Here is a 25,727-nt window from a genome sequence, read left to right as displayed (position 1 = left end):
GTTATTTGTATCATATAATTATTCATTTAAATCTGGCATGACTCTCTGTGCTGCTTCTCTCTCTTTGGTTCAACGCAGCCACCATCTATCGCCACGATCACTATCCGATCTGAAAGAACAAAACTGGAACAGCAGCACTTCCACTTGTCCATCAAACTGCTGCTGGAGTTGTGTGCTTCTTGGTGGAGCTAGGCGACTGCGGCAAATCGGACACGTTGCACATTTAAATCCAGTCCACCCGTCCAAGCATGGTTTATGAAAGAGATGAGCGCATATCAGTTCTCTAATCTCTTCTCCTTCGTCAATTTTGCATAGACACACACAACATTCGGCAGTACTACTCTCCGAATTCGTCCCAGCATTGGGTTTGTACCGGACTGTGGTAAGTGATAACTCTGTGGCTTGGTCGGCAGGCAATAGTTCATCAAAGCAGTGATCATAATGTATGGAGAAGGAATGGTAAACCAAGAAGTTGAAAAGCCAGGTTATGTGGGTGTAGGTTAGATGTATGTACTTCCACATGGTTTGAATAACTGTTTAAAGCTGCAAACTGGAGTTGTTGGGTCGGCTTATGAGGGCCGAGTATGAAGATATTTATAGGCTTTGGACGTGGGAAAATAATAGAGGGAAGCAGAGCCTTAGCCAAGCAATCAAATTTAGGCTAATGTCACTTATCAATACTTGGTTAATGAAAATGATTTATGCACATTATTTTTCTCTTTTCGAAAACTGCTAGAAAATGATCTTTGTATATAAGTTAAAATACCGAATTAACTAATTAATTTTCTAATATAAACTCTTTTTCTTTTTTTTCTAGCCGTTGGATTGAAGATATAATAAGAATCAATGGTCAAATTTAAATGCAGAAGGTTGAGTAGACCTAATTTGGGTTTGCCTTTTTTTGGATCAAGGGGGAATATCAGATGTCAATTCTCAGTTCTAAATTATAAATAGACCTCTTCCAATATCGCTTGTATTAAAAGAAAGTCTCAAAATCCAAAACTGAATTAAGAAGTTGTAACACCATAACGTGGCGTTCTGATGACTTGAAACAATATTAAACTGCTGACACAAAGAGTAGAACCATTTTCATATATGTAACTGTTGACCCTAAAAACTACAAAGCCTACGTGGTGCGCATGCCGAGTAACTAATGAGCTAACTACGTCATTTGGTTGATGCGGGACTTGCCAACTCGTCGGTCAAGCTCGGCCGAGGAGTAAAATTTGTTAATGTTGAGTTGAACGCGTTACTGATTTCTTGATCTTGCAACTGTGACCGAGGAAGGAACACGTCTCGGCCTTTGGATTCTCAAGCCTGAAGACAAAGCTGCTAGTTCTACAAAGTTCACGAATCGTCGACACCGGGTTTGGTCACGGTGATTATATTCGTAAGAGTATAAGCACGTCGAACCAGCTCCAAACTATATGGACACAGGTACTCAAAAGAGATGTACATCTTGATGGTAAATGTGGTTCGGTCGTCAGAATGTTGAACTCTGAAACTCACTTGTGAGTATCCAATCATAAAATCACCCGGCGTTCAATGTGCCGAATATAGTAACTTGTAACACCTTACTTTGCTGAGAAAGCTAATAAGATGACATTTGCCAATAAGGATTCAGAAACCCTTCTTGACCGAGACTTGGATAGGTAACCAGTCGGCCTCGATGCAGTGCTGTTTATTCAAACTGAAGGTGCTCCTCGGTCGGCTGATTCTACGGCAACAGTGCTGTTTATCCAAACTGAAGATGTTCGCCGGTTGCCTTCACAGTGCTGTTTATCCAAACTGAAGATTTGTTGGCGGAAAAAGAAAATAAAAAATCTCAAGATGTTTGAGAGGTTTGCGCAGGGCAATTTGTGTGTTGAATTGAAGAAGCCCCCAAATGTTGTATACGACTCTATATTTATAGTAACTGTCTTTTGCTTGGCACGGCTTGATAACTTTGTAGAGTTCAATTGTCGCTCTAACTTTGTAGAACATCACTTGACTCAAACTTGTGTCCCATCACCTTAGCCGTCCAATATCTCCAAGATATGATAAAGGCTATCTCTTAATTTTCCTTGAAAAGATTAAATGTATCTTCCCACATATGTGGCCTGACCAAATGAATGCATCATATTCCAACAGAAACTTCTCTTTCTCCATTATATTGGTCCAAGTGCAACCATGCATGCATGATAATTAAAATACCATGGTTGATAGTTTTGCATTATCTGCAAAACCACCTTGGGATAGTTTTGCATTATCTGCAAAACCACCCTGATCCCATCACGTCACCTCATTTTGACTAATCCAAAAGGCATATCCACATGCTGATCATCCAATATTAATTGCATCCTTATGGTATTGTTCCACGTGGTTCTGCATGCAATATGGGACTCTAATGCTGCACGGCATTTCACATAACCTCTTCTGCATAGAGCTTTACGTGTATCACAACTCTGTACATTTTAAGGATGGATATTTTCAAGATAATTACTATGAAAAAAAAAAAAAACAATAGTAATGTTAAGAAAAATCTCTAATCATCTGACGGCCTCGATTATTTGAACCGATGATGTAATTTTGGGTCCAAACAGTAACATATTATATATCTAGCTCCTTCAAATCAAAGAACATTTTGCTAAAAACACATTATTTTCAGCAATCACACATAAATAAAAAGGGAAATTCTGGTTTCAAACGATCACGTCACGGATCAGCGGCTATGCGTAGCTCTTGTTCCTCCAGTAATCGGAATTCTTGAGAGTCCGTGCAATCGATGCCTGAGCTTTCCTGTGCCTCGCGTCCATCCTCATGCTCTCAGTTTTCCCAATTATCGCATATGCATTTCTTTTATTTAAAATCCTCAGTTTTGATTTCAGAGTTTCTAACAACTCGATCAGACTCCTCATCACCATGCTTGATGAACCTGCAATCTGATCACGGAAACGAAACACACAAAGTTTTTTTTTTATATAAATTTGTTTTTGTTAAAACGCATTCTTGAATATTGTTTAAATGATTTTAGTGTAAATTATCGTATAATTTGTGAAACAAGTGTGTATACAGATTAAAAAATGATAAAACCGTACCGATCAAATGCAGCCAGACGTACTATTCCGAAGAACGATTAGAAGAGGGCCGGGAAAGATGCAGATTGGTAGGGTGTCATATGAGAAATCATATATATTAAGCAGATGTACTAATATGAGTTAGAGGGCTAGCTATGCATAATTATGTATAAACAATGCAATAATCTCGTAATTAGTTGGAGTCACGAGAGTGAATCTTGTGTTGGACTTGGATGCAGCCTTGACTGAAGACGATTTTATTAAGGAAATCATGTAGACAATGCAATAATAATGCCAATTTTTATTCTAATAAGCTCTTATTGTTAATCAAGATTCTTAGGGTTAATTATAATTCTCACCTTGGTTCATAGGTAAAACCTTTGTAACTTCATGGTCTATCCATGGATTGGCAAGTTCCTATTTGGAAGGCTGTAAAATCTTAACCGCGGCAGTTTCCACTCTAGTTAATAGTTCAACGCACTCGTTGTTGTTACTATGGGGTCCTGAAGGAAAGATCGATTCTTTGGGATTCTTCTTCTCTTCAAATGGAACAAACAAAGAAAGAATAAGACCGATTCTCTAAATGCCTTTCTAGATGTTCCTCAATGTCCTGGCTATGAAGTCCATCTGTTTTCATCATAAATGATCCGCTTGCCCTAAAGTGACCTAACCTAATAGGGAAATCTCAATACATTGGGCTTTCAATACAATAAAATAGAAAGCCCTAAGGGTGCCATGTTCTAAGGGCCCAAACAATGGGATTGAATTGAATAAATCATTTTCTATCCAGTGTAGTAATTCAGGTTTTACACTATGTGGAATGTCTCTCTCATATTGTGAGATTCTATCCAGTGGCATTCGATCACATAAGCCATTGACAACTGCATAAAAGATTAGAACTTGCTTTTCAATACTATGTTATTATTTTCTTTACAAGTGAGAAGTCTTGTATTCTGATTTATAAATGATGATAATTATTGTGTGACTTAGACTCAAAAAGTTATATATCCTAGGTGGTTCGTTTCATGAAGAAGCAAACGTTGTGTCAATTGCCCTACTGTGCTACAAGGCTACGACCTGTCAACAGACACACTGCTACATAAATTGTAGTATTTCTCGTGGAAGTAGAAAGATCGATGACTTGTGCAATTTTCCAGCTGCTTTGACTGGGGCAAGTCTGTTGAGATAGTAAAATCACCGCATGCATGAGGTGCATTGGAGTTGTGATATATGTGGGAAACGCACTTGCAACACACTCTCAAAACATCAAAGTCCACGAATTCCCCATTACACAAAATGTGAAGAAAAGTATTAAGGAGTACTATTTTTTAAGTGTTACTTTACTTGTATGATAACATGTGATATATTATTTTGTGTTGAGGCACACTAAAAACAAACATATTTACTTATTTTTCATCTCATAATTTTTCGCATTGCAAATGTATTAGGTTATTACAAAAATTCAAATTATGAGATGAAAATTCAAATTAGGAACTCAATATTTCGATCTCAGATTTAACAGAAGAAGGTAAGGGGCATTTTAGGAATGAAAAAAATCTTATTTTCTTCAAAGACTATGTAAAATGCTGACATGGAAATTGAAATGACGTGGATGAGGATAAAAGCGGCATAATAGAAAATAAAAAAAAATTATAATTTATTGACACGTGCTAAATTTTAGGTAAATTATAATATTACCCAGCATAATTTACTGACAAATTAAACCCTACGTAAGTATTTTTCAGGAAAAAAAAAAAAAGTTGTGAGAAAAAAAAAAAAGTATATACTTCGGGAAGCAAAAGAAATTCCTCGACAGAGCTAATCGTTGGTTTCAATCTCAGGGAATTATGGCGCTTAATTCCCCAACCCGCTGCGCGGCTCCACTGACCCGCTCTGTTCCACCTCGTTCGCCTCTCGCTTTCTTCAATCGGACCTTCTCCAGACCCGGATTTTCCACCGAAGTCCCGGCCGCCAGGCTCGTCTCCGTTCGTTGCCAGGCGCCCAGTCCGGACGGCTTCGCGTCCAAGCGCTCAGTGAATTTGGACGAATCCGAAGCTTCGATTGGGTCCTCGGGTTCTTCATCCGCGTCCTCCGCCATTGATTTTCTCACATTGTGTCACCGTCTCAAGGTATGCACTAATTCTGCTAGTTTTCTCTCTGTTTGGCTACCGAGAAAATGAAAAGTTGGAAAATTGTTTGTATCTGTGTTCTGCGGTTGTATAAAGATTGAAAATTTGTGTTGCAATTTGAGAGATTAGGTGGGTGGTAGGTAGTGGGAAAGTTAAAAATTTTAGGTACTTAAGAATTTTCTCAGCTACCAAACAAAGATTGACGCTTGAATTGAACTGCATGTTTCACATTGTGAAAATATTTATTGGGATGATTCGGAATACAATCCATATGCCAAGTAAGACAAATTGAAGAAATTGAATTGGGTTGTGAAAGATGCGACTTACTGGGAAGGATTTAGTAACTTTAGTTTTAAAACTATGATAGGTTTCCTAATGAAGATCAAAATGATTTCTGCAAACTGCGAAGTAATAGTAGCGGTGTAAATATAATGTCTTCACGGTATGAATTGCGAGAAGATTCACGATATCATCTCCCTCTCTCTTGTAGACCACAAAAAGGAAGGGTTGGATCAATCAGGGAATAAAGGGTCCAGAGTCCATCGCAGATCACATGTACCGCATGGCTTTGATGTCTTTGATTGCTGGTGACGTTCCAGGATTGAATAGAGAAAGGTTGGAGTTTGTGATGCTATATAATGGCCTATTCTCTTTATCATTTTCTAATCGACCTTGCTTGATTATACTGGTAATCGATATGCGACTTGGACTTTTTTGTGTGCAGTACCTTATTTTCTCATTTTTGCCATCCCTTATTTGAACAGGTGTATCAAGATAGCAATTGTGCATGACATCGCAGAAGGTATCTTTTGTTCCCTTGTTCTTTCACATTATTTCTGTATCATATTTCCCAAAATCGGAGTTTAGTGTGATTCTATCTAAGAATCAGCTTTAGATGTAATAGACATTAGAGTTATATTCTTTTTACGTTTGTCGTAGCCATGCTAATTTATGATGATGCTAAGATTAGCTAGCTGAAAAATAGAAAAACTGTACTTTAGCATATAAGAAAGGTACTAATTAGGAAAACGATAAGTAAAGTGATATTTGTGCCTGTTTGTCTTGCTGGTTTGAAGTGAAGTTTCCGGAAAAGTTCATGACCCTTGCTTCATATGGTAATACTAATACAATCGGAGTGTTATTAGGGCACACTGGGTAGTTCATTTTTAGTTTTTACCGTAAAAACTAAATTTGTTAAATATGTCGTTAGTTTTTCCTATGTACAGAATAAGGTTTTCTTGTTGTGATTTTAGCAATCCTGCTTGTGTTATCATTTTAGAGTGTGCTGCTATGTTTGCTGCAGACTCATGGTCAGACGTGCATGTGTTGTGTACATCTGTCTTTCTACAGATACATATATGTACATACTCGCACGCTCGCGCGCACACACATGCATATGTATAGCAATGTGTTTTGATGTTAGATTGCTTTTGGACTATTCTCAGCTATTGTCGGAGATATAACACCATCCGATGGTGTACCGAAAGCAGTAAAGAGTAAAATGGAGCAAGAAGCATTGGATGAAATGTGTTTAGTTCTCGGTGGAGGGATTAGGGGTGATCATTAATTCTTATATTCATGGAACTATTTGATTATCTGAAAATATTCACTTCCGGAATTGCATTAACTGTAATGTTCTTATCTGCAGCTGAAGAGATCAAAGAACTTTGGTCAGAGTATGAAAATAATTCGTCCATAGAGGCTAATCTTGTGAAAGATTTTGACAAAGTACGCATATAATGACATTCGCATTTAATGTTATATGAACATGCTTCAATATATTAGGCATACAGATGAAGTGTCTAATTTAGCTCTTTAGGTTGCAAAACAACTTGAAATTAGAAATTTACTCATTCCTACTTCTGTGTAAGTGCTGCGTGCTTATATGGGCAGACATGAGTTACGGATATAGACCTTTCTGACCTTCCACTATTTCTTAAGATTTCCCCTCCGTTTAATATGTTATGCAATTCTGTCCAGGTTGAAATGATTCTGCAAGCATTGGAATACGAAATGGGTAAAATGTTTCACTCTTTTGCTGTAACTTTGTTGGCTTTCTTGTCCTCCTCGTTTGATATTTTTATTCCCGTAACAGAACACGGAAAGGTGCTGGATGAGTTCTTCATTTCGACAGCAGGTAGATCGATTTATATTGATGCTGATTAGAGAAGGAAAATTTGTGTTTTCTGCTATTTGTAACTATTATTTTTTTTGTTTGACTTTTGTTTCCCCAGGCAAATTCCAAACTGAACTAGGAAAGAGTTGGGCAGCTGAGATCATTGCTAGAAGAAATTCACGGTTGGGCAATACTCGCGACTGATTTCTTCATGTAGTAACATTCGATGCCAAGCCTCCTTTTAGAAGTTGGCCGTCACCCAGCCGCGCAACTTCCTTGTTAACCATTTTCGTCTTCTCACATAGAAGGAAAACAACGATCTTCTATTCCAGAACCCAGAGCACCCGGTAAGATCTGCATTTGCAGCTGTGCAATCCGAGCGTACATCCATGGAGGCCCTGGTGGAAGAAAAGGTATTCTAATTTCAACTAGATGAAGCTGTTGCCTGAACACAACACTCGAAAGGGTAGTTTCCGTGAGCCTTTTGCTTCAAGTTAGTTCAGTACTCGTTTTTTCAATTTCCAATTAGTTAGTTTCTTTTCCATGTACTGAAAATACACCGATTAGAGAAACTTATCTGCACATGTGATGTTACGTCATGGTTGCAGTAACTCAATCTTGACATGGCGTGATTGGTTTATGATACCGTAATATTTACATGACATGTGGCATCGTTTGAACAATGATGTACAAGAATATGAGGAGTCCGGATCCTCTTTGTGAGGATCCCTGGGATCTGTAAATCGTGTCGGTTCATCGTACATTGTGCAGTCAAAAATTATTTTAAATATTTTTATTTAAAAATAAAAATAAACAGTACTTGACAAAAGGTAACTGCACGATATACAATGAATGAACATGATTTACAGATCTCTGGGATCCTCACCAAAAAGATCCTGTTTGGAAAATGATGGCAATGTGCAGGGAGTAGAGTGTGGGAACCTCCACGTTACGTTGTGGTTGCAACTTGCATGTGTGTTTTTACTATATTTGGGCTTTTCTTTATCATGACGTCATCATTTGGGCAGGAGAGAATTAATAGTGTGCGCACGTGTGCCTTGTGTCTCGGATTTACTTTTGCTTTTTATCCGTAAGGCCACGTCGACACTTTCTCGATGTTTGAAAAAGTTACCCTTTTGCCAAAAAATGGAACCCACTTACCGACATAGAAATCCTTTTAGGTTAATTAATCTCATGCAAGTATATTAACTTTAAAATTTCAATTTAAAGAAATAAAGGAGCCGATAATTTTAAATTATGATGAGGGAATTCAAACTTAGTACATAAGATAAGAGATCTTACTTTACCCGATCTTTATATATAAGTAGTCATTTTTTTTCAAATCTCCCATGATTGAGATTCTTTCCATTCGGATACTAGAAATCCGAGGAGATAAAGAGGGAGAAGAGAAGACCGAGGGGATAGGGAAAGAGGAGAAAAGAAGAAGTTGAACAGAAGAAAAAAAAAAAAAGAAGTGAAGAGAAGTGCATCGTTTCCAACGAGAAAGCAAACAAAAAGTTGAATAATTTATGATCGTTGGATCTAGAGAGGAAAAAAATTTTAATTGTGATAAGAACATAAGTGATACATCACATGTTTAAATATAAATTGTGAGATCCTGTTCCCATATGATATGATGGTGGAGGAGCTTCACGGGGCAGCAGCAACAAGTACGTGGAGGAGCTTCACGGGGCAGCAGCAACAAGTACGTGGAGGAGCTTCACGGGGCCGCAGGGCAGAAAAAGCAGCCAAAGATGGAATAATTCGAGCACATGACCTGACCCACCTCCACTTAGAAATATTTTTCCAATTTCTGCAGACATCTTATGTAAGAGAGACGTAACGGAGACCCACTTTGAAATATTCGAGCACATTGCATGCTGATGCTCCTCCTAATAAATTATAAAATCCCAACACAAAAACAAAATTGGTTAATCTTAATCCATGGCGGGCCCGCCCTACCAGATTACAGCCGCTATTTCAATAATCATAATACCATGTGCTAATCAATGCAACATATATTTGATAGGGGGAAGAGGATCCTCTCCTGAGCTCAGGAGAGGATCCTCCTGATCACAAAATTCAGACCGTTCAAATTTAATCCAATAGCTCCAAACAAGAGGGTCTTCTAAAAGTTATAATAATTGTAACCGTTGAATTAAATTTGAACGGTTTGAATTTCGTGATCAGGAGGATCCCCATTCTGAGCTCAGAAAAGGATCCTCTTCCTTGATAGGGGATCGGATAGGTAATGAATTCTCAATAAAACAAAATAAAAGATTATACTCTAAGATTGTCCCTGTTCCCATCGGGGATATACATATACATATACATATATTTGTGTGTGTGTGTGTGTGTATTATATATGTAGGGGGAATGTGCAACATCATTTTTTCACTCAATTTTTATATGTATTTTTTTAAGGTTTACTCTGTTATGTATTTTAACGATTTGAATCGTCCATATTTTAGAACATCATTCATTGGTCATTCTTGCACACTAGAAATCCAAAACCATTAAGATATTTATTTGTAGTGGAAAAAATGGATTATACAGCTCTACAAAGAAACCCTAAACCCTTAATCCAACACTCATATGGTTTTAGATTTGAGTGGTTCTTGGTAGACGTATTTGGGTGATTTTTTAGGGAATACCTAAAAGATAGACAGTTCAAATCTTAAACCAAATTGTGTAAACCAAATGATGTGGTTGTTGATGATTGAATTATTAATTAAGTATCAATTAACATGCTTATTTTCTATTGATGATACGTTATTTAATTTGTAAATTTGGTTTGAAATTTTGTCTCATGTCTTATTTAAAAAGGGAGATAGATGGACTAAGCTGGACTTGTTGGCATTAACGAATGGAGTCAAACTCGTGGCTCCACAAGTAAACTCCAAAACACTACAGCCACATTAAGCACGGTGATTATTCTATTTATTTATATAGTATTAAAATATGTTTAAGACAAATTCAACATCTTAGGAAGGTGTGTATTTTACTAATTTAATCATCATAATAGTGGAATAATTCCACTTTATATGACAGCTTACGTAGTCACACGACTCACACCCCACAAAAACAAATATCTCTCATCCCCTTTCAGACTTCGAAGATTTGGGCAGGAATTTACCCCACTAATATTATGATATTTCTCTCCATGTAAAAAGCACAAGAGGAATATCATAATATTATTTATTCCTTCTAAAATATTATTTTACAAATACTATTTTAAAATATATTATTTATCTATTTCAACAAAAAATAATATTGTTTTTTTATCAAATATATGGGATATTTGAAAGCAAACAAGTAGAAAAACTCCAAACACTAAAGATTTAAGGGGCAATTGACCAAATAGCGCAATGCGTTTACGTTGCGTCGAACTAAATGGACGTTAAGAAAAAATCCAACCACATTGGTTTGTCAATATTTATTATTTTTATTCAACCAAAACAAAATAAGATTTTGGAAAATGGCGTCAAACTATAATAATTATTCTTTGCGAGTCGTTTTCAGTACATTTTGGGGACCCCACAATCCGTGTCCCTGACTCCCCTCCCTGTGTGGTGAGCTTCCAGTGCCCGAGAGACGAGGAAGTTTCAAGAGATCAAAGTTCACGATTTTTGTTTGTCCGCCTTTGACGAAGTGAAAGGTAAGTCTTTCCGGATTTCACCATCTGGGGTTTGAATTTTAGTACCAGCTTTTGATAATATTGCTGCTTCTGCTGCATTTGGTCACTAAAAGTTTGGATTTTTAAGTGTTCACATTAGAGAAAGATTGCTAATTTGATTGCTGTAGAGTTAGAAATATATCTCACTTTGAAGTTAGTGATCTGGAAAACCTGGTTTCTGAGTTGGGTTTCTGGGATTTTGATCACAGAAGAGTTGTTTGAGGTTTTAGAGGTGTTTGGTTGGTGGAGTTTGGTGGTGGGGAATTTGGGAAGTTCCTTTTTTTTTTTAAGTTTTTGGAGATGTTGGTTTGACAAAGACTTGAAATTTGTGACTTGGGTTTTTCTCAAAATCTTGGCATTTGCATGAAAGCTCTGAATTTTGTGAAAAGTTTGAAGATTTCATGATTGAATGAAGGTTGTGGTGGGTGAGTTGTATGGTACCCATCACTTGATTTTGGTGTAATAAGATGGCAACCACGTCGCCATCTCCAAATTCGTCTCTATCCGCCGTGCCTCCAGCTTCTGATACTACTTTAACACCGCCGCCACAACCACCGTTTACCACCACACCGACACCGTCTTCTCAGCGGAATTTGGTTTCACCAGAGTCCTCTAACGCCACAGCTCAATCTCCAGAACCTGTTGTCCCATCAGCTCCTCCTCCAACTACATCATCACCACCTCCAACTCCACAATCTGCTTCACCGCCAACCTCGCCGCCACTGCCTCCCTCCAATGTACCTCCACCAGCTTCCGATTCTTCACCCCCACCATCATCCGGTACACCTCCAACAACTTCTGGTTCTCCAACCCCTCCATCATCAACTCCATCCCCACCATCCCCTCCATCGACTCCACCGAAAAGTTCGCCTTCTCCACCACCACCGACATCTGATCCACCTGCAAGTTCACCTCCACCGCCGCAATCTCCCCCACCATCGTCAAAACCACCTGAGAGTCCACCTCCACCTTCTTCAAAGCCGCCTGAAACTTCACCACCGCCACCTGAGAAGTCTCCTCCGCCTCCATCATCAAATCCCCCTGAGACTTCACCACCACCGCCACCATCATCAAAGCCACCTGAGAAGTCTTCTCCACCTCCATCAGCAAATCCCCCTGAGACTTCACCACCACCGCCACTATCATCAAAGCCACCTGAGCAGTCACCTCCGCCTCCATCAGCAAATCCCCCTGAGACTTCACCACCACCGCCACCATCATCAAAGCCACCTGAGCAGTCACCTCCGCCTCCATCATCAAGTCCCCCCAAAACTTCACCACCACCGCCACCGTCATCAAAGCCACCTGAGCAGTCACCTCCTCCTCCATCATCAAGTCCCCCCAAAACTTCACCATCACCGCCACCATCAGACCCACCAGGGAAGTCACCCCCACCTCCAGCATCTGTGCCACCCAAAAGTTCACCTTCACCATCAGCATCAACCCCCCCTGAAAGTTCAACTCCTCCACCAGCATCAGTACCTCCCAGAAAAGCACCCCCACCTCCTAGCCGTACTCCTCCCACCACACCTGGTTCTCAACCAACCACTTCACCTCCACCACCCATTATAGGACTGGCACCACCTCCCCTCTCACAGGCTTCTCCGCCTGCACCTCCTCAAATTCCTAGTTCACCAACAAACACTTCCAGTCCAAAGGCACTACAAAGTTCCAATTCCAATGGCATTGGTACCGGAGGCGTAGTGGCAATTATTGTACTGATAGGGGCAGTAGTGCTTAGCCTCATTGGATTGATTGTATGGTGCATGAGGAGGCAAAGGAAAAAAGTATCCGGGTTTGAAGGTTACGCTAAGCAATCCTCTCTGGGTTCATCCCCAACATCAGGTAACTTCTATCGTATATAACACAATTGATTTCTTGTTATGTTATTCACTTCGTATGAATGTGGGATTTTCCGTTTATTGTTTCTAAATTACAATGAATTCAACGTACTTTTTAGGAATTTATTTAGCCTCACTAAGATCAGGGTATGGGATAAATTAATCAGCTCATATAAACCACTGTATTCTGTCTGTCCACAAATTTGAGGCCATTTAAATGAATTAAGAAGGTTTCTGTAACTTGTTTCCAGATTCATCCTTCTTGAAGGTGCATTCTTCAGCTCCCCTTATTGGAAGCCGTTCTAGCAGTGAGATCTTAAGTCCTCCACCAGAACAAGCAGGAGTTGGCAATTCAAGGCCATGGTTTACTTTTGAAGAACTGGCTAAGGCCACAAATGACTTTTCATCTCAAAATCTTTTGGGAGAAGGCGGATTTGGTTGTGTTTATAAGGGATGCCTACCAGATGGGAGAGATGTGGCAGTAAAACAACTAAAAATTGGAGGGAGTCAGGGTGAGCGAGAATTCAAGGCCGAAGTTGAGACTATTAGTCGCATACATCACCGCCATTTGGTTTCTATGGTGGGATACTGCATCTCTGATAACCGAAGGCTGCTTGTCTATGAATATGTCGCTAACAATACCCTTTATTTTCACCTTCATGGTAAATCTATAACAGAGCTTTGAAGAAACAGTTAGTGATAATGGTTCAGTATTCTCATGTTTTGCACCTTGCAATTTTCAGGAGAAGGTAGACCAGTTCTGGAGTGGGCAACACGTGTTAAGGTTGCTGCTGGTGCAGCTCGTGGGATCGCTTATCTTCATGAAGACTGTAATTTTCTACCTTTAGTTTCTGGATTCTAATAGCTGAATGTTGCGGTTATTATATCCTCATACGATAGTTTTTTGGGTCACATAATTTAACTGGAAATGTTTTGTTGACTAAGTTTGGTTTCATTTGTCTAATGTCAGGTCATCCTCGAATTATTCACAGGGACATAAAGTCGTCAAACATTCTTTTAGATAACAACTTTGAAGCTCGGGTACAACATAATTTCACTCAGAGCACGTTTCAGTACTTCTATATTTTGTTTAAAATGTAGCTCATGGTTTCCTTACTTTACAGGTTTCGGATTTTGGACTTGCCAAATTAGCTCTTGATTCAAATACGCATATAAGCACACGTGTGATGGGAACATTTGGGTACGTCAGCAATCTAGTGTTGGCTCGTATGCTTTCCGCTTGTATGAGGATTCTTCTAGATTTTAGTTTATACCGTCATCACAAACATACCTTTCAAGCCTGATTATGTATTGATTCCGGTTGATTTTCAGATACGTGGCTCCTGAATATGCATCAAGTGGGAAATTGACTGACAAGTCTGATGTTTACTCTTATGGAGTTGTGCTTCTGGAGTTGATCACTGGAAGGAAGCCTGTAGATCCATCCCAACCCTTGGGAGATGAGAGTCTAGTTGAATGGGTAAACTTAACATCCTCTTGTCATACTGGACATATCATGCTGCATTGTTTATATTGCTTTGCTTCAACCGATAATAAGATTTTGATTTTTCCGGTCGAATATTTTGAAGTTTCAATTTAGCGAATTAGATCTTCTGACCCTATGGTTCTTAAGCAAGGAATGAAATAAAACTTCAGAATCATCCTAAAGAAAGAAATATTTATGCATGAAATCATTACTACTCTCTGATTATGCTGTCAATAATTGTGTGGATTCGGGGGGTACAATTTAGTTAGTCTCGCCTTCGTTGTGAATTCATTTCAATTTTTTCAGAAGTGTATGGATAAATGCATGAGTAAGATGTGAGACTCGAGACGCATTATAGTTATAGAATGAAATAAAACCGTATAGTTAACCAACTGAATGTTATAAGGTCAAACCCAAGCTTTCCTGACAAGAGACGCATTTTACTTTCCAGGCGCGGCCGTTGTTGAGTTATGCTCTTGATAATGAGGATTTTGACGGCGTGGTAGATCCAAGGCTTGAAAAGAATTATGTGGATACTGAAATGTTCAGAATGATCGAGATTGCTGCTGCTTGTGTGCGACATTCATCTGCCAAGAGACCACGAATGGGACAGGTAATGAGAAGCTGAAATTTCCTTATTATGTGAATTCATTCATTACACCAGCTTAAACTAACATCATCGTTCTCACTCTCCTCAGGTTGTTAGAGTTTTTGATAGTTTCGCTGCTTCTGATATAAACAACGGAATGAGAGTGGGGGAAAGTGAGGCATTTGACTCGGCACAACAGTCAGCTGAAATTAGGTTGTTCCGAAGAATGGCATTCGGTAGTCAAAATTACAGTACAGATTTTTTTAGCGGAGAGGTATAGTACATATTCGGAGAGCTAAACACTGAACTGAAAAGGGTTTTGCCAAATTGAGCTAGATTTGGATTCGCTCAGCTGGAACCCCGATCTTCCAGCAACCGGAACTGACTGCATCGGATGTAGAGACTGCATTCGTTCCATCCTTCCTGTAAAGGTCCAGCCGCTGTAATTATTTAGCCTTTGTAAGATGATCTCGTTGCACCCACCAATATTTTTGGTGGTGTTATAGAGGTAATAATTCATTTTTGTTAACCATGGATCCTATTTGCTTCCTCTGTTTCACAACTCCATGTATTGAGATTTATACGCGACAATCTCAGTTCGAAAATACGTACTCATCTTTCAGTTGCAAATAGGATGCGTCACAATTTCATGGAAGTACCTACAGGAGTCGAATGTTGTTCTAAACTTTGCCAGGTCGTTAAATCGGCCTGCAGGGCTGCCCTATCACCCTCAGAAACGCGAAAATCTTGAGTATACCCGGGGATATATTCTTACAAGTGTCTCAAACGTCGCGTGCTAAAATATTTGGGGTACAATGTGAACTGGGTTTGCAAATATAAAGGGGGAGGGCTTGTTTGAAGGACAGCTCTGTGACACCTTGTATGGAAATGCTTAAAGCCATCAAAGAAATCTTCCACCAAGGAGAAGTAGAAGTCAAGTTATATCCTCCTTCCGACTTTTCGATCTTCCCATTCGTTACCTGTGGGCCCTTCTTCCCCTAATTCTTTCCCAAAGTCTTGATAGTCCGCTCTTGGTCTTTCAAGGTGGTTTCTTTTGCTTTCTTTGACTAGATGAATGAAATCGAGATATTCCGTTTTTATGCTTTCTTTCACATCCTAATATTTTAATATATTACGTTGGAGTCTGCTTGTCATAGTTTTAATTAAATTAGAACATCGCTTTAGAAAAAAAAATATATATTAAATTGGATACAATGATTGAAGTCATGACTCGTACAATGCCACATCAATGATTGAAGTCGCCCTTCCTATTACCTCCCACAAGGGCAAGGAACTTCTTCCTTAACACCACCACCCCCTTCCTCCAGATTATCACAGCCATGGAAGACTGCAACATGACCGCCGCACACTGCATCGTGATTTCGTGCTGCAGCCAGTGCTTGATCCTCCAAATCACCATCTTCATCTTGTACAAGCTCCCTTGCAAGTTGATCCGAAAGACGAGAGAGTACACCGTGAAGAAGCTCCAACAGAGAAGGAGAAAGGAGATGATAGTGCTGGATACATGTAAAGATGTCGACTTTGTGAGTATTGTTGGAGAGTCTATGAGATCTTCCATGGATGCAGGACATAGTTGCAGGCGTTGCATGGAGGAGGTGGAGGAGGTACTGCAGGATTTGTCTCAGAGAGGAGAGTTCGGATTTGGAAGCTTTTGGCGTAGGGGAGAATTGGGTCGCTCCCCAACTCAAAATTCATCAATTTGTGATCAGTTTGATACTAGTTTTTCGCAACATCACTTGATTGAAATGGTGGCTCTCTCAGCCATTGATCATAAAGTTGGGTAGCTTTTCAATCGCAAGAAAACTTACCTGCAACGCGTTTCGTACGTATTTTTATTTTTTGCATCTCGTGTCATGTGTCATCTCTCGTCACACAATTAATTGCGTGAGAACAAATGCAAACTGACGAGTAGTTTCATTGTCAGTTCCAGTACGAAAATTAATTCCATATGCATATATATGACATCTCTTGATACAAATCAAAGGCTTAGATTCTTAATCCTTATCATACTTCTCGAATGTAATGACATCATCCTTATAAATTTCAAATAATTCTTTTGTTTTTCACTTTGAAATATTGTCACACGTCTACATAACACTACCGAACTATGTCAACTTTGTAAATATGTTCATCATATTTACAAACTGAAAATTCCACATCACATAAATTCTTCAAATTGAATCTCGAATATTCTTCACCCAATTATGTTATTTCTCAAAGATTTTTTTCAATGTGCTGGAAACATGCTCCGGCACACCAAGTATTATAATATAAGTGGTTTGATATTTAAAAAAAAAATAAAATTTTGTATTATGATATTTGATGTACCAGATCGTGTTCCCGATACATTTAAAAATTCCTCGTTAACTCGAAATGATTTAACACTTGTCGCAGCCGGGGCTGTTCTTGATGGGGCACAATAAAAGTTATCCAAGTTAACTTTTGGGCTAAACACCTCTGCATGAGTTTTATTTTTATTTTCGTGAAAATTGATATCAAACTCGAGTGCATGATAACAAATACGTTGTTTTGATCAGCTAACCACACCCTGCCACCCACACGCACCAATGCGTTGAATTTAGTTGGAAACCTACAAATCAACACTCTAACTAACATTAAACTCGAGTGCATGATAACAAATACGTTGTTTTGATCAACCCACCTCACCCACACACACCAATGCGTTGAATTTAGTTCGAAACCTACAAATCAACACTATTGCCAAAATAGAAAAACACGTTTAAGTCCTAAATATGGTTAATCAACAAACAACTCCTACTAAGTAGCATCCCCCAATATATAACCACGTAGCAAAATATTAATCACTCTAGCAAAAACGCGTTTCCAGTTTTCAAACTTTTAATCCAAACACAACAAAAATTAAAACAAAAACAACAAAAAGAAACCCCAAAATCTCAAACCAATCAACCCAAAAAAAATTATCCCCAAATTAAACGCCAAAAAACCACAAAATTATAATCGTCTGGATCTCTCGATCCCTTTCTTCTTCTTCTCGGCCGCCATTACAATAATGATGGCCGCGCTCGGATCCGATCAGCTGAAGCAGCTGAAGGACATCTTCATGCGGTTCGACATGGACTCCGACGGGAGCCTCACCCAGCTCGAACTCGCCGCCCTCCTCCGCTCCCTCGGCCTCAAGCCCACCGGCGACCAGCTCCACGTCCTCCTCTCCAACATCGACGCCAATGGCAACGGCGCCATCGAGTTCGACGAGCTCGTCACCGCCATCCTCCCCGACATGAACGAGGAGATTTTGATCAACCAGGAGCAGCTCATGGAGGTCTTCCGATCCTTCGATCGCGACGGCAACGGCTACATCACCGCCGCCGAGCTCGCCGGTTCCATGGCCAAAATGGGCCACCCCTTGACGTACCGGGAGCTCTCCGATATGATGATGGAGGCCGACACGAACGGCGACGGCGTCATTAGTTTCAACGAATTCGCGACGATCATGTCTCGGTCCGCCGCTGATTTTCTTGGGCTCTGACCGCGCGCGGGTATGATGGGTTCTGGATTTGTTTGACTTTTTTCGCTGACTTTTATTTTTATTATTTTTTTCTTTTTTCTTGTGTGGGTTTTTTAGGGCATGTCTTTGCTTGTATAGGATTTCTTGTGTCTGAAGAAAAGGAAGAATTAAGAGAAAGTATATACATTGATTAAAATAATGTTGGAGACATGCTAATCAAGGCTCTTTTAGTTAATTAAGATTAGAATTATCAACTAATTACAAACAAATCTTGTAAGTATTTTTGTATAAATAATAATTTGTGATAACATGCATGTCATTCTTAATTCTCTTGGAATATGATTTAGTAATTCAACGTGAACTTGGTCTCCGGCATGGTGAGAGAGATTCGAGAATATGTCTTGTAACTAGTTGTATATTCCGTGAGAAATAAACGTAGAGACATACAACCGGAGATAGCTAAGAATCTCTTCTTACAGAACATCAGAGTACGAAATTACTTTTTGAAGAAAAGACGAAAGATTTTGGATTAACCGCATAATGGCATTGGATTTTCTTTAATGTTCATCATCTAATGGTTTCTCCATCTAGATTTCCTTTCTTATGTCATTAATACAAGAAAAACATCTCGTTTTTCAAAAACTAAGAATCGTTTGATAATCATTTCATTTCAGGTTTTAGCGTTCATTTTTATTATTGAAAAAAGGAAAAGGGAGAATTCCTTAGAAGAAAAAAACAGAAAATTGAGGAAGAAAACACAAGTATTGAATTCTGCAACATATTTTTTCACCTTGTATCAAAATTTACACGATCTAAATCTAACACAGCTCAAAAGTGCTTCTGTACAAAGTAATTATCTAGCTACAAGGGCCCAATCCCAGAACAAATTTGAACCAAAGAATTTTGTTGTATAATATTATATGCAACCCAATGATGTACAAAAGGCACAGTTCCAAAACTTGGGAGTGATTGAAGAAGCTGGTATTTTTTAAGACCACCTATAACAAACAAGAAGCATACAAAACTTATCTACGGTTATGGTGTCTATCTTTTATACGGTTGGCCCTCGCCGCCAATCGCGCCGTGAAACCAACAGTCTGCGGCCGCAACGATCTCTGCCGCACCATGTCACACAATTTGGGATCATTTGATGTTCCCTCGTACCGTATCCATTGTATTGTTCTATGGTACATAGGGAAGAAACGCATTTGAACGGCTGAGTATGTGAAGAATAGGATTAGACCGGAGACTGGCACGAAGATTGTGATGAGCCAGAAAGAAGGCGTGGGGGCGAGGGCTTCGATGAAGATTTTGTAGGCAGTGGTTGAGAGTGAAGGTGACATGGCACCGTAAGCCAAGAGGAAGATATACCATAGTGCAATTGAACCCCAGATGAAGAGGTGCTGTATCAAGGTGAAGTAACTGATGGCAAGTGCCATCTGCAAGTTCACAACCCAAACTGTGCATGTGTACATTGTTGCCCCGAGGATATCCCTTCCGGCAGTTTTGCCCTCGCTGTTGAAGGCCTGGTGTGCTAGCGCTTTCGTGCAGAAGAAGAAGATAATCGCGGCCGTTGTAAACCCATTCAACATCCATCCGAATATTCTACGCCAGCTGAAGAGAATATTTTGCACCCCTTCTTGGTATAATAGAGGAAACTGCCACACAAAACAGGATAAACAATACATCCCAACGGTTTCAAAACAAGGCTTCAAATTAAGTATGTTAGTCCGAACGTAATTTCACATGTAACCCAGTGAGCTTGCCTTGAAACAGAACCGCGCAGATACATCCTGGTCGAAAACTCCCATAGCAACCACCGGAAGTGAAGAGAAGAATACGTTGTAAAGTGACAAAAACCAATCGTTGTATGCAGGCGTTCCAGAGAAGGATGTGTGTGCCTCATATAAGAAGAGAGTGAAACCAAATGCAATGTTCTTGTAGAAGAAGTAGCAAATCTGCAAGGAGAAAATTGCACACGTCAATTTATAGTGATGCATCAGTTTTCGCCTGTGATAATTTAAAATAAGGCGCCACATTGTCGAGATTCTAAAATCTCAAGTTTGTTTCATAGTATATGACATGCATACCATTGATGAGATCCTTCTGTAACACCAATGCCCGTGCACAAGCAGTAGACGCTCCAAGTATTGAAACTGTGCAATAGCAATATCGCTTGACATGACCGCCTGAATTGAAAAATAAGCATGGAAAGTTAACGAGACAAAAGTTTAGAGAAAAATACAGCGAAACAAAAATTAATTAATGTTCGGTTAAACAAGTGGAAGAATCTGTACAGTACCTGCATTCCTTCAACACCACTAATTCCAACCCCGATATCTGCTTCTTGGAGCATGCCCACATCATTGGCTCCATCACCAATCGCTAGTGTTGTTTTCCCAGTTCCAGATTTTACCAGTCTAGTGACCTATTTTTCATTTCACCATTGAAAACAAATTAATTCTTTTCTGACTATGATATAAGAAAATATTTATGAAGGTACAGAAAAGAAAAAGATTATTATAATTTGTAAACGCACCAGTGCCTTCTGTTTAGGTGATGAACGGCAGCAAATAACAGATGCACAGCCAATTGCAAGATTTAGAAACAAATTCTTTACATCGTCCTCCAAAGCGTAAGCAAGTGATTTTCCATCAATGATCAATGCAAATGCCTCAGGGTTCCTGCTCGACGCTGTAAGCTGAGCTTTTCCCCTATTTATCTGATTGAGAACACTTCCTTTTGATGCCTAATGATGAATCAGCAAATATTGTATCACCATGATTATTAAGGTACTATTATATTTTTCAAGAACACGGTTTTACTTCCTTGAGTATTAAGTTACAGATTCTGTTTTCAATGCAGAAACAAATTCAACTATATGTATATAGTTTTACCGTGGCGATGGCCTCCTTTTCTCCTTCCTTTTCCAACACTTTAATCTCCGGAGACTCCAAAGTGATTACAATTTGCTTCATTCCTTGTCTAAGCAAGCTACATGCAAACCCGATATTGATGGCAGTCTCCATCTTGTCTCCAGTCAAAACCCAAATCTTAATTCCTGCTTGGGCAAGCTTGTCAATGCAATCAGGAACCTGACCAAAAAAGATAGAAAGAACATTAATTCAAAATCTGATATCGTCCATAAAGAAACTTCCATGTTACCCCATCAGTGTTTGACTACATACCCCATTTTGTAGTTTGTCCTCAACAGCAGTTGCACCAAGAAGAATTAGATCTTTCTCAATCTTTTCTGTTACTTCATCAATGACTGTTTCACGTTCTGCACTAACAGAATTCTTGGCCTTGATAAAATTTTGATTGAACTCTTTGTATTCGTCTTCGTCAAGTTCACGGTAGGCAAGAATCAAGGTCCTCAGCCCTGCATCAGCATACTCATTTAGATGCTCCATGGTCTCTTCTTCAAAATCCGAACCATTTCTGGCAAGCCTCTCAAGCATAACACTGGACAAAAAATAAGTTATGCTGGTTAGAAAAAACAGTTTAAATTAGCAGTAAGAAGTAAGGAGATATTCAAGTTTAAGGCAGTGAGCACATACTTGTCGGCACCTTTGGATAGTAATAGTATTTTTCCTCCCTCACTTCTGACAATCACAGACATTCGCTTCCTTGTGCTGTTAAACTCTAAAACATTGAGAAGGCTATACGTCCTGCAAAAAAGACATCACTCGATGAATATACTCTCCGCATTACTTATTAAGAGTACCAGCATAGATTTAAAGGTCCTACTTATCAGAAAAACAATGAAATGTACAAACCTCTCAACCTTCTTGCCGGACACTGGATCTAACTCTCGCAGTGATATGGTTGTTTGTGTCCTTTTGTAGAATTCAAAACCAAGTTCTCTTGCTGCAATCACAAATGCTGCTTCATCAGGAGATTCAGCCTCATATGAAATATTCCCAGTAGCTTCATCAACTTCCGGAATTGCCGTATGACAGATTGCTAATAAACTGAAAAACTTCTGGATGTATTCTGCATTAGGCTCATTAACCCAGTTTCCATTCATGACCCTTTCGTCTTTAAAATTAAAGCCCTTGATGGGTGCCTTGCCATCAGTAGAGTCCTTGAGATTGTCCCCACCACTTAAATGTTGATGAACCAAAGGTGAACCATTTCTCCTACCCATAGCCCTCTCAACCTCAGTATATCCTCGGCCATAAGCTGTTCCGGCCACAGAACATTTAATAAACTCCATTGAATTGCAGGTCAGAGTTCCAGTCTTATCAGACAGAATCGTGTCAACTTGGCCAAGTTCCTCGTTCAAGTTTGAGGTACGGGCATGTGCTGGTTTGTCAGATTCCTCATAGTACATGTGAATATCTTGATTGATGAATATGCTCTGAAGAACTTTGACAATTTCTATTGACACATACAAGGAGATGGGGATAAAGTAGCCATACAACATTAGAGCTGTCAAAAAGTGGTAAATTGCTGCATACGGAGCTCTTTTAGCATCAAAGAAAATTCTAGAATTATCTGGCCTGAGATACCACCTTTTCATGATCCCATTGTTTAGGTCATCTTTTGTTGCAATCCCAAAGTAAATCGACCCAACAAATGCCATTGTGAATAAAACACAGAACAAGAAGTAGATAATTTTATCCATCTTCTTCTCAACTCTGCTTCTTTTTGAAGGAGGGGCAGTAGAATTTTGAATAACCTTTGTGTCGGGACCAGTGAAGATAACAGCTCCATATATGTAGTCTGTATTTCTTAGTTTAGAGTCTCTGAGGAGAAGCTGTTGAGGAGAGAGGGGAAACTGTTGCTTGTCAAACTCCATAGTTCCAACAAACGAGTACAAATTTGCATTTGGGTCTTCACATTTAACAATGGCGTTAAAATCGTTGAACTTAGAGTCCTCCTGCAAGAACGAAGTTACTTCCAATGCTTGTTTTAACTTTAAATTTGTCTCCCCATCAAGATTCATGGTCTCAACATAGCAGATTGCATCGTCATAACTGGATGAAAGCAAGAGGAGGTCTGTCGGAAAGAATTCATCTTTTTCTACTCTCACTATATCTCCCACTCTCAGATTCCTCCAAGCAGTATAATCGAAAACCCCATTACCATAATGTACATTAACCTTTCGATTGTTCACCTCAATATCCTGGAAAATCATCGCACTTGTAATATTACATAATCGCAGGTGATAGTATAGCAGAACCAGCAAATGATTTGTAAACAACAAAGCAGGTAAGATACATGGCACAGTCAAACAATTCAGTTTCAGCATATCTTCAAGAGAGCTGGAAAATCTAGTTTGATTATCCTCCTCCACGCCTCGGAAAACTTTCATTCAATAAATTTCCTCATCAATTCTAACTCCCAATATAGTTATAGTAAAATTCAACAGTTAAAAATCCTCAACTGCTAACCTAAGTCATTGAAATTTTAAGGGAAAGGGAAAGAAAAACAATCAAAATAGAGAGCCAAACCGAGGAAGAAAAACCAATACCTGCTGTTTTCGCCGCCAATCTTCGATACCCTCTTTCACCATGGTCGCCCCAATCACAATAATAAGAGGGATGATCGCGCTGACAGCGGTAAATGGAGCCAGAGGAGTGAATGCCAAAGTGCCAGTGACTAAGAAGTAGAAGTTGGCCACCCTTCTGAACTGCTCAAACAAAGATTTTGGCAAGAAAGTAGCAACTGTATACTTTGTGCTCCTAACATAATTGTCTCCATAATTTCGCATATGAGCCTCGAAAGAGTCCGGTTCATTGCAGTAAACCACTCTGGAATATCCCGGTCCCCCAATTTGTGAATGTTCATCTCTCATAGAAGATTTACCACAAGTGAAAGAATAGATCTTGCTGAAATGCAGCTTTCTCCTTCTGCCTCCACCCCTCATATTTTCTCTGAACTCCCTTTCACTCTACAACAAGCTCCAACCAACCCCAATTCCAAAACCAACACAAACCCAACTTACAAGGCTAAAAGCTGCTTCTGATTTCCCAATCCTCACTAATTAATGCAACTTCTTCAAGAGGAATAGAATCCAAAAGGAGTTTTGAATATGTATCGCCTAGTGAAAACAACAGGTACCAACTTCTGCAGCCGCTTCTTGAAAAGCAATTCCTCAGTGAAGAAAACAGCTACTTTCTTCCAAAAAAGGACAACCCAGAGCAAGAACCCAGTTCCACAACCCCCCAAGAATTTACAAATATTGAACACAGAGACCCAAAAGAGGGGGCAAAATCCCAGAAAGTAAATAAAATTTTCTCAGGCAGAAAGCTCAGAACCCCAGTCAATAAAAGACAAACAAATTTGGTATTACACAGAGAGAAAGAATAAACAAAAAGAAAGATTTTTTACAACCTGAATGGTAAAAAAAAACAAAAAAGGGTTTACTGATAAGCACACAGCTTTTCCCTTTTGCACACCCAGCTTTCTAATCTGCGGACCCAAAGTTGTAAAATTTTACACACAACAGAAAAAACCCAGAAATCCAAACCCAAAAATAAGAAGGAAAAAAGAGTTGGGAAATATGGGTTTTATATGAATACTACTCGGGTATTTGAAATTTTCTCTAAAAATTGCAGCTTTGGACGGAGACTTGGATTTGATCTCGCATTTTGACTCATGTCAAGAACAAGCATTTGCCTTTCGGGTTTTTGTTTTTGAAAATTGATTTCAAAAACTCAGCTGCTTTCCCCAGGGAGGAAAACGGAATTATCGAATTGAAAAATGAAAGGGGTTGACGGGGGAAGGTTAGAAGATTGGTTTGGCTAATGGGAATTTCCAGGAAAGTTGAGTTTCGCGGGAAAGGTGGGAGGGAAGCTCCTCGTCAATGGTGGTGACTGTTATGCTCTCTCTCTCTCTCTCTGTTTTCTTATGTGGGAAATGGTCTTCTCCTTTTTGTCCCTTTCTCTGTGGAACTTGATTAGAGAAGTCCCTTAATGATTTGCATTAATTTTCTGATGCAATGATTAATCAGCAGATTAACTCATTAATCAGAGGGAACGCAGATAGAGACAGGGGCAAGAAATTAGACAAATCCGAATGCTTTTGTCAAGCAAAAAATAAAAACAGAGATCTCTGTTTTTATTTTTTGCTTACCGGAATTTTCCCACACTTTATTTTTTCCACCGTAATCAGGTTGGAAACTGGATTTTATTTGCAGACTAATTTCTTTTTTCTTTTTTTTTTTTTTGGTTTAAGCATTTTTTAATTGGTTGAAATAAATTTAATAAAAAAATTAAAATTAAGGAATTGTATTTAAAAAATTAAAATTAGGAGTTTTAGACGGGATCTGCGGGTCAAACACTCGTACAGCCAAGCACCAATGCTCTCGTTCTAACA

At 39.2% G+C, this 25,727-nt stretch overlaps 5 protein-coding genes across 5 annotated transcripts; 4 read left to right on the top strand and 1 right to left on the bottom strand.

Annotated features, from left to right (window-relative positions):
• Nucleotides 1-4,805: 4,805 nt before the first annotated feature.
• Nucleotides 4,806-7,963, top strand: LOC137731798 (5'-deoxynucleotidase hdd1). Its single transcript, XM_068471021.1, has 8 exons — nucleotides 4,806-5,185; nucleotides 5,676-5,800; nucleotides 5,950-5,987; nucleotides 6,631-6,741; nucleotides 6,834-6,913; nucleotides 7,166-7,202; nucleotides 7,281-7,322; nucleotides 7,420-7,963. Exons 1-8 carry the CDS (start codon nucleotides 4,904-4,906, stop codon nucleotides 7,503-7,505), a joined length of 801 nt encoding a protein of 266 aa, XP_068327122.1. The 5' UTR covers nucleotides 4,806-4,903; the 3' UTR covers nucleotides 7,506-7,963.
• A 2,846-nt stretch (nucleotides 7,964-10,809) lies between these two features.
• On the top strand, nucleotides 10,810-15,422 carry LOC137732210 (proline-rich receptor-like protein kinase PERK9). The gene is made up of 8 exons (XM_068471509.1): nucleotides 10,810-12,822; nucleotides 13,070-13,480; nucleotides 13,562-13,648; nucleotides 13,789-13,859; nucleotides 13,943-14,019; nucleotides 14,151-14,298; nucleotides 14,756-14,917; nucleotides 15,003-15,422. Exons 1-8 carry the CDS (start codon nucleotides 11,445-11,447, stop codon nucleotides 15,171-15,173), a joined length of 2,505 nt encoding a protein of 834 aa, XP_068327610.1. The 5' UTR covers nucleotides 10,810-11,444; the 3' UTR covers nucleotides 15,174-15,422.
• Nucleotides 15,423-16,233: 811 nt separating this feature from the next.
• LOC137731297 (uncharacterized) lies at nucleotides 16,234-16,698 on the top strand. The gene has a single exon (XM_068470393.1). It carries the CDS (start codon nucleotides 16,234-16,236, stop codon nucleotides 16,696-16,698), a length of 465 nt encoding a protein of 154 aa, XP_068326494.1.
• A 992-nt stretch (nucleotides 16,699-17,690) lies between these two features.
• LOC137732566 (probable calcium-binding protein CML16) lies at nucleotides 17,691-18,715 on the top strand. Its single transcript, XM_068471883.1, has one exon. It carries the CDS (start codon nucleotides 17,946-17,948, stop codon nucleotides 18,420-18,422), a length of 477 nt encoding a protein of 158 aa, XP_068327984.1. The 5' UTR covers nucleotides 17,691-17,945; the 3' UTR covers nucleotides 18,423-18,715.
• A 450-nt stretch (nucleotides 18,716-19,165) lies between these two features.
• On the bottom strand, nucleotides 19,166-25,419 carry LOC137731013 (putative phospholipid-transporting ATPase 9). Its single transcript, XM_068470051.1, has 10 exons — nucleotides 23,881-25,419; nucleotides 22,181-23,532; nucleotides 21,962-22,072; nucleotides 21,590-21,866; nucleotides 21,299-21,496; nucleotides 20,941-21,150; nucleotides 20,704-20,829; nucleotides 20,492-20,590; nucleotides 20,168-20,359; nucleotides 19,166-20,059 (listed from the first exon to the last, which is right to left on the bottom strand). The coding sequence occupies exons 1-10, from the start codon at nucleotides 24,274-24,276 to the stop codon at nucleotides 19,427-19,429; spliced, it is 3,594 nt and encodes a 1,197-aa protein (XP_068326152.1). The 5' UTR covers nucleotides 24,277-25,419; the 3' UTR covers nucleotides 19,166-19,426.
• Between the last annotated feature and the right edge of the window lie 308 nt (nucleotides 25,420-25,727).

This window comes from Pyrus communis, chromosome 4 (genome assembly GCF_963583255.1).
Source record: "Pyrus communis chromosome 4, drPyrComm1.1, whole genome shotgun sequence".
NCBI classification, from domain to species: Eukaryota; Viridiplantae; Streptophyta; class Magnoliopsida; order Rosales; family Rosaceae; genus Pyrus; species Pyrus communis.
The sequence above is the reverse complement of the archived record's forward strand: the minus strand, read 5'-3'. Positions and strand labels throughout refer to the sequence as shown.

Coding starts and splice junctions, on each gene's coding strand:
- LOC137732210 (XM_068471509.1), top strand. CDS start 11,445: ATGGCAACCACGTCGCCATCTCCAAATTCGTCTCTATCCGCCGTGCCT. Junction 14,299..14,755: donor ATGAGAGTCTAGTTGAATGG/GTAAACTTAACA, acceptor TTTACTTTCCAG/GCGCGGCCGTTGTTGAGTTA. Junction 14,918..15,002: donor AGAGACCACGAATGGGACAG/GTAATGAGAAGC, acceptor CACTCTCCTCAG/GTTGTTAGAGTTTTTGATAG.
- LOC137732566 (XM_068471883.1), top strand. CDS start 17,946: ATGATGGCCGCGCTCGGATCCGATCAGCTGAAGCAGCTGAAGGACATC.
- LOC137731013 (XM_068470051.1), bottom strand. CDS start 24,276: ATGAGGGGTGGAGGCAGAAGGAGAAAGCTGCATTTCAGCAAGATCTAT. Junction 22,073..22,180: donor TCCGGCAAGAAGGTTGAGAG/GTTTGTACATTT, acceptor TCTTTTTTGCAG/GACGTATAGCCTTCTCAATG. Junction 20,591..20,703: donor GTGGTGTTGAAGGAATGCAG/GTACTGTACAGA, acceptor TTTTCAATTCAG/GCGGTCATGTCAAGCGATAT.
- LOC137731798 (XM_068471021.1), top strand. CDS start 4,904: ATGGCGCTTAATTCCCCAACCCGCTGCGCGGCTCCACTGACCCGCTCT. Junction 6,914..7,165: donor TTGTGAAAGATTTTGACAAA/GTACGCATATAA, acceptor AATTCTGTCCAG/GTTGAAATGATTCTGCAAGC. Junction 7,203..7,280: donor AGCATTGGAATACGAAATGG/GTAAAATGTTTC, acceptor TTCCCGTAACAG/AACACGGAAAGGTGCTGGAT.
- LOC137731297 (XM_068470393.1), top strand. CDS start 16,234: ATGGAAGACTGCAACATGACCGCCGCACACTGCATCGTGATTTCGTGC.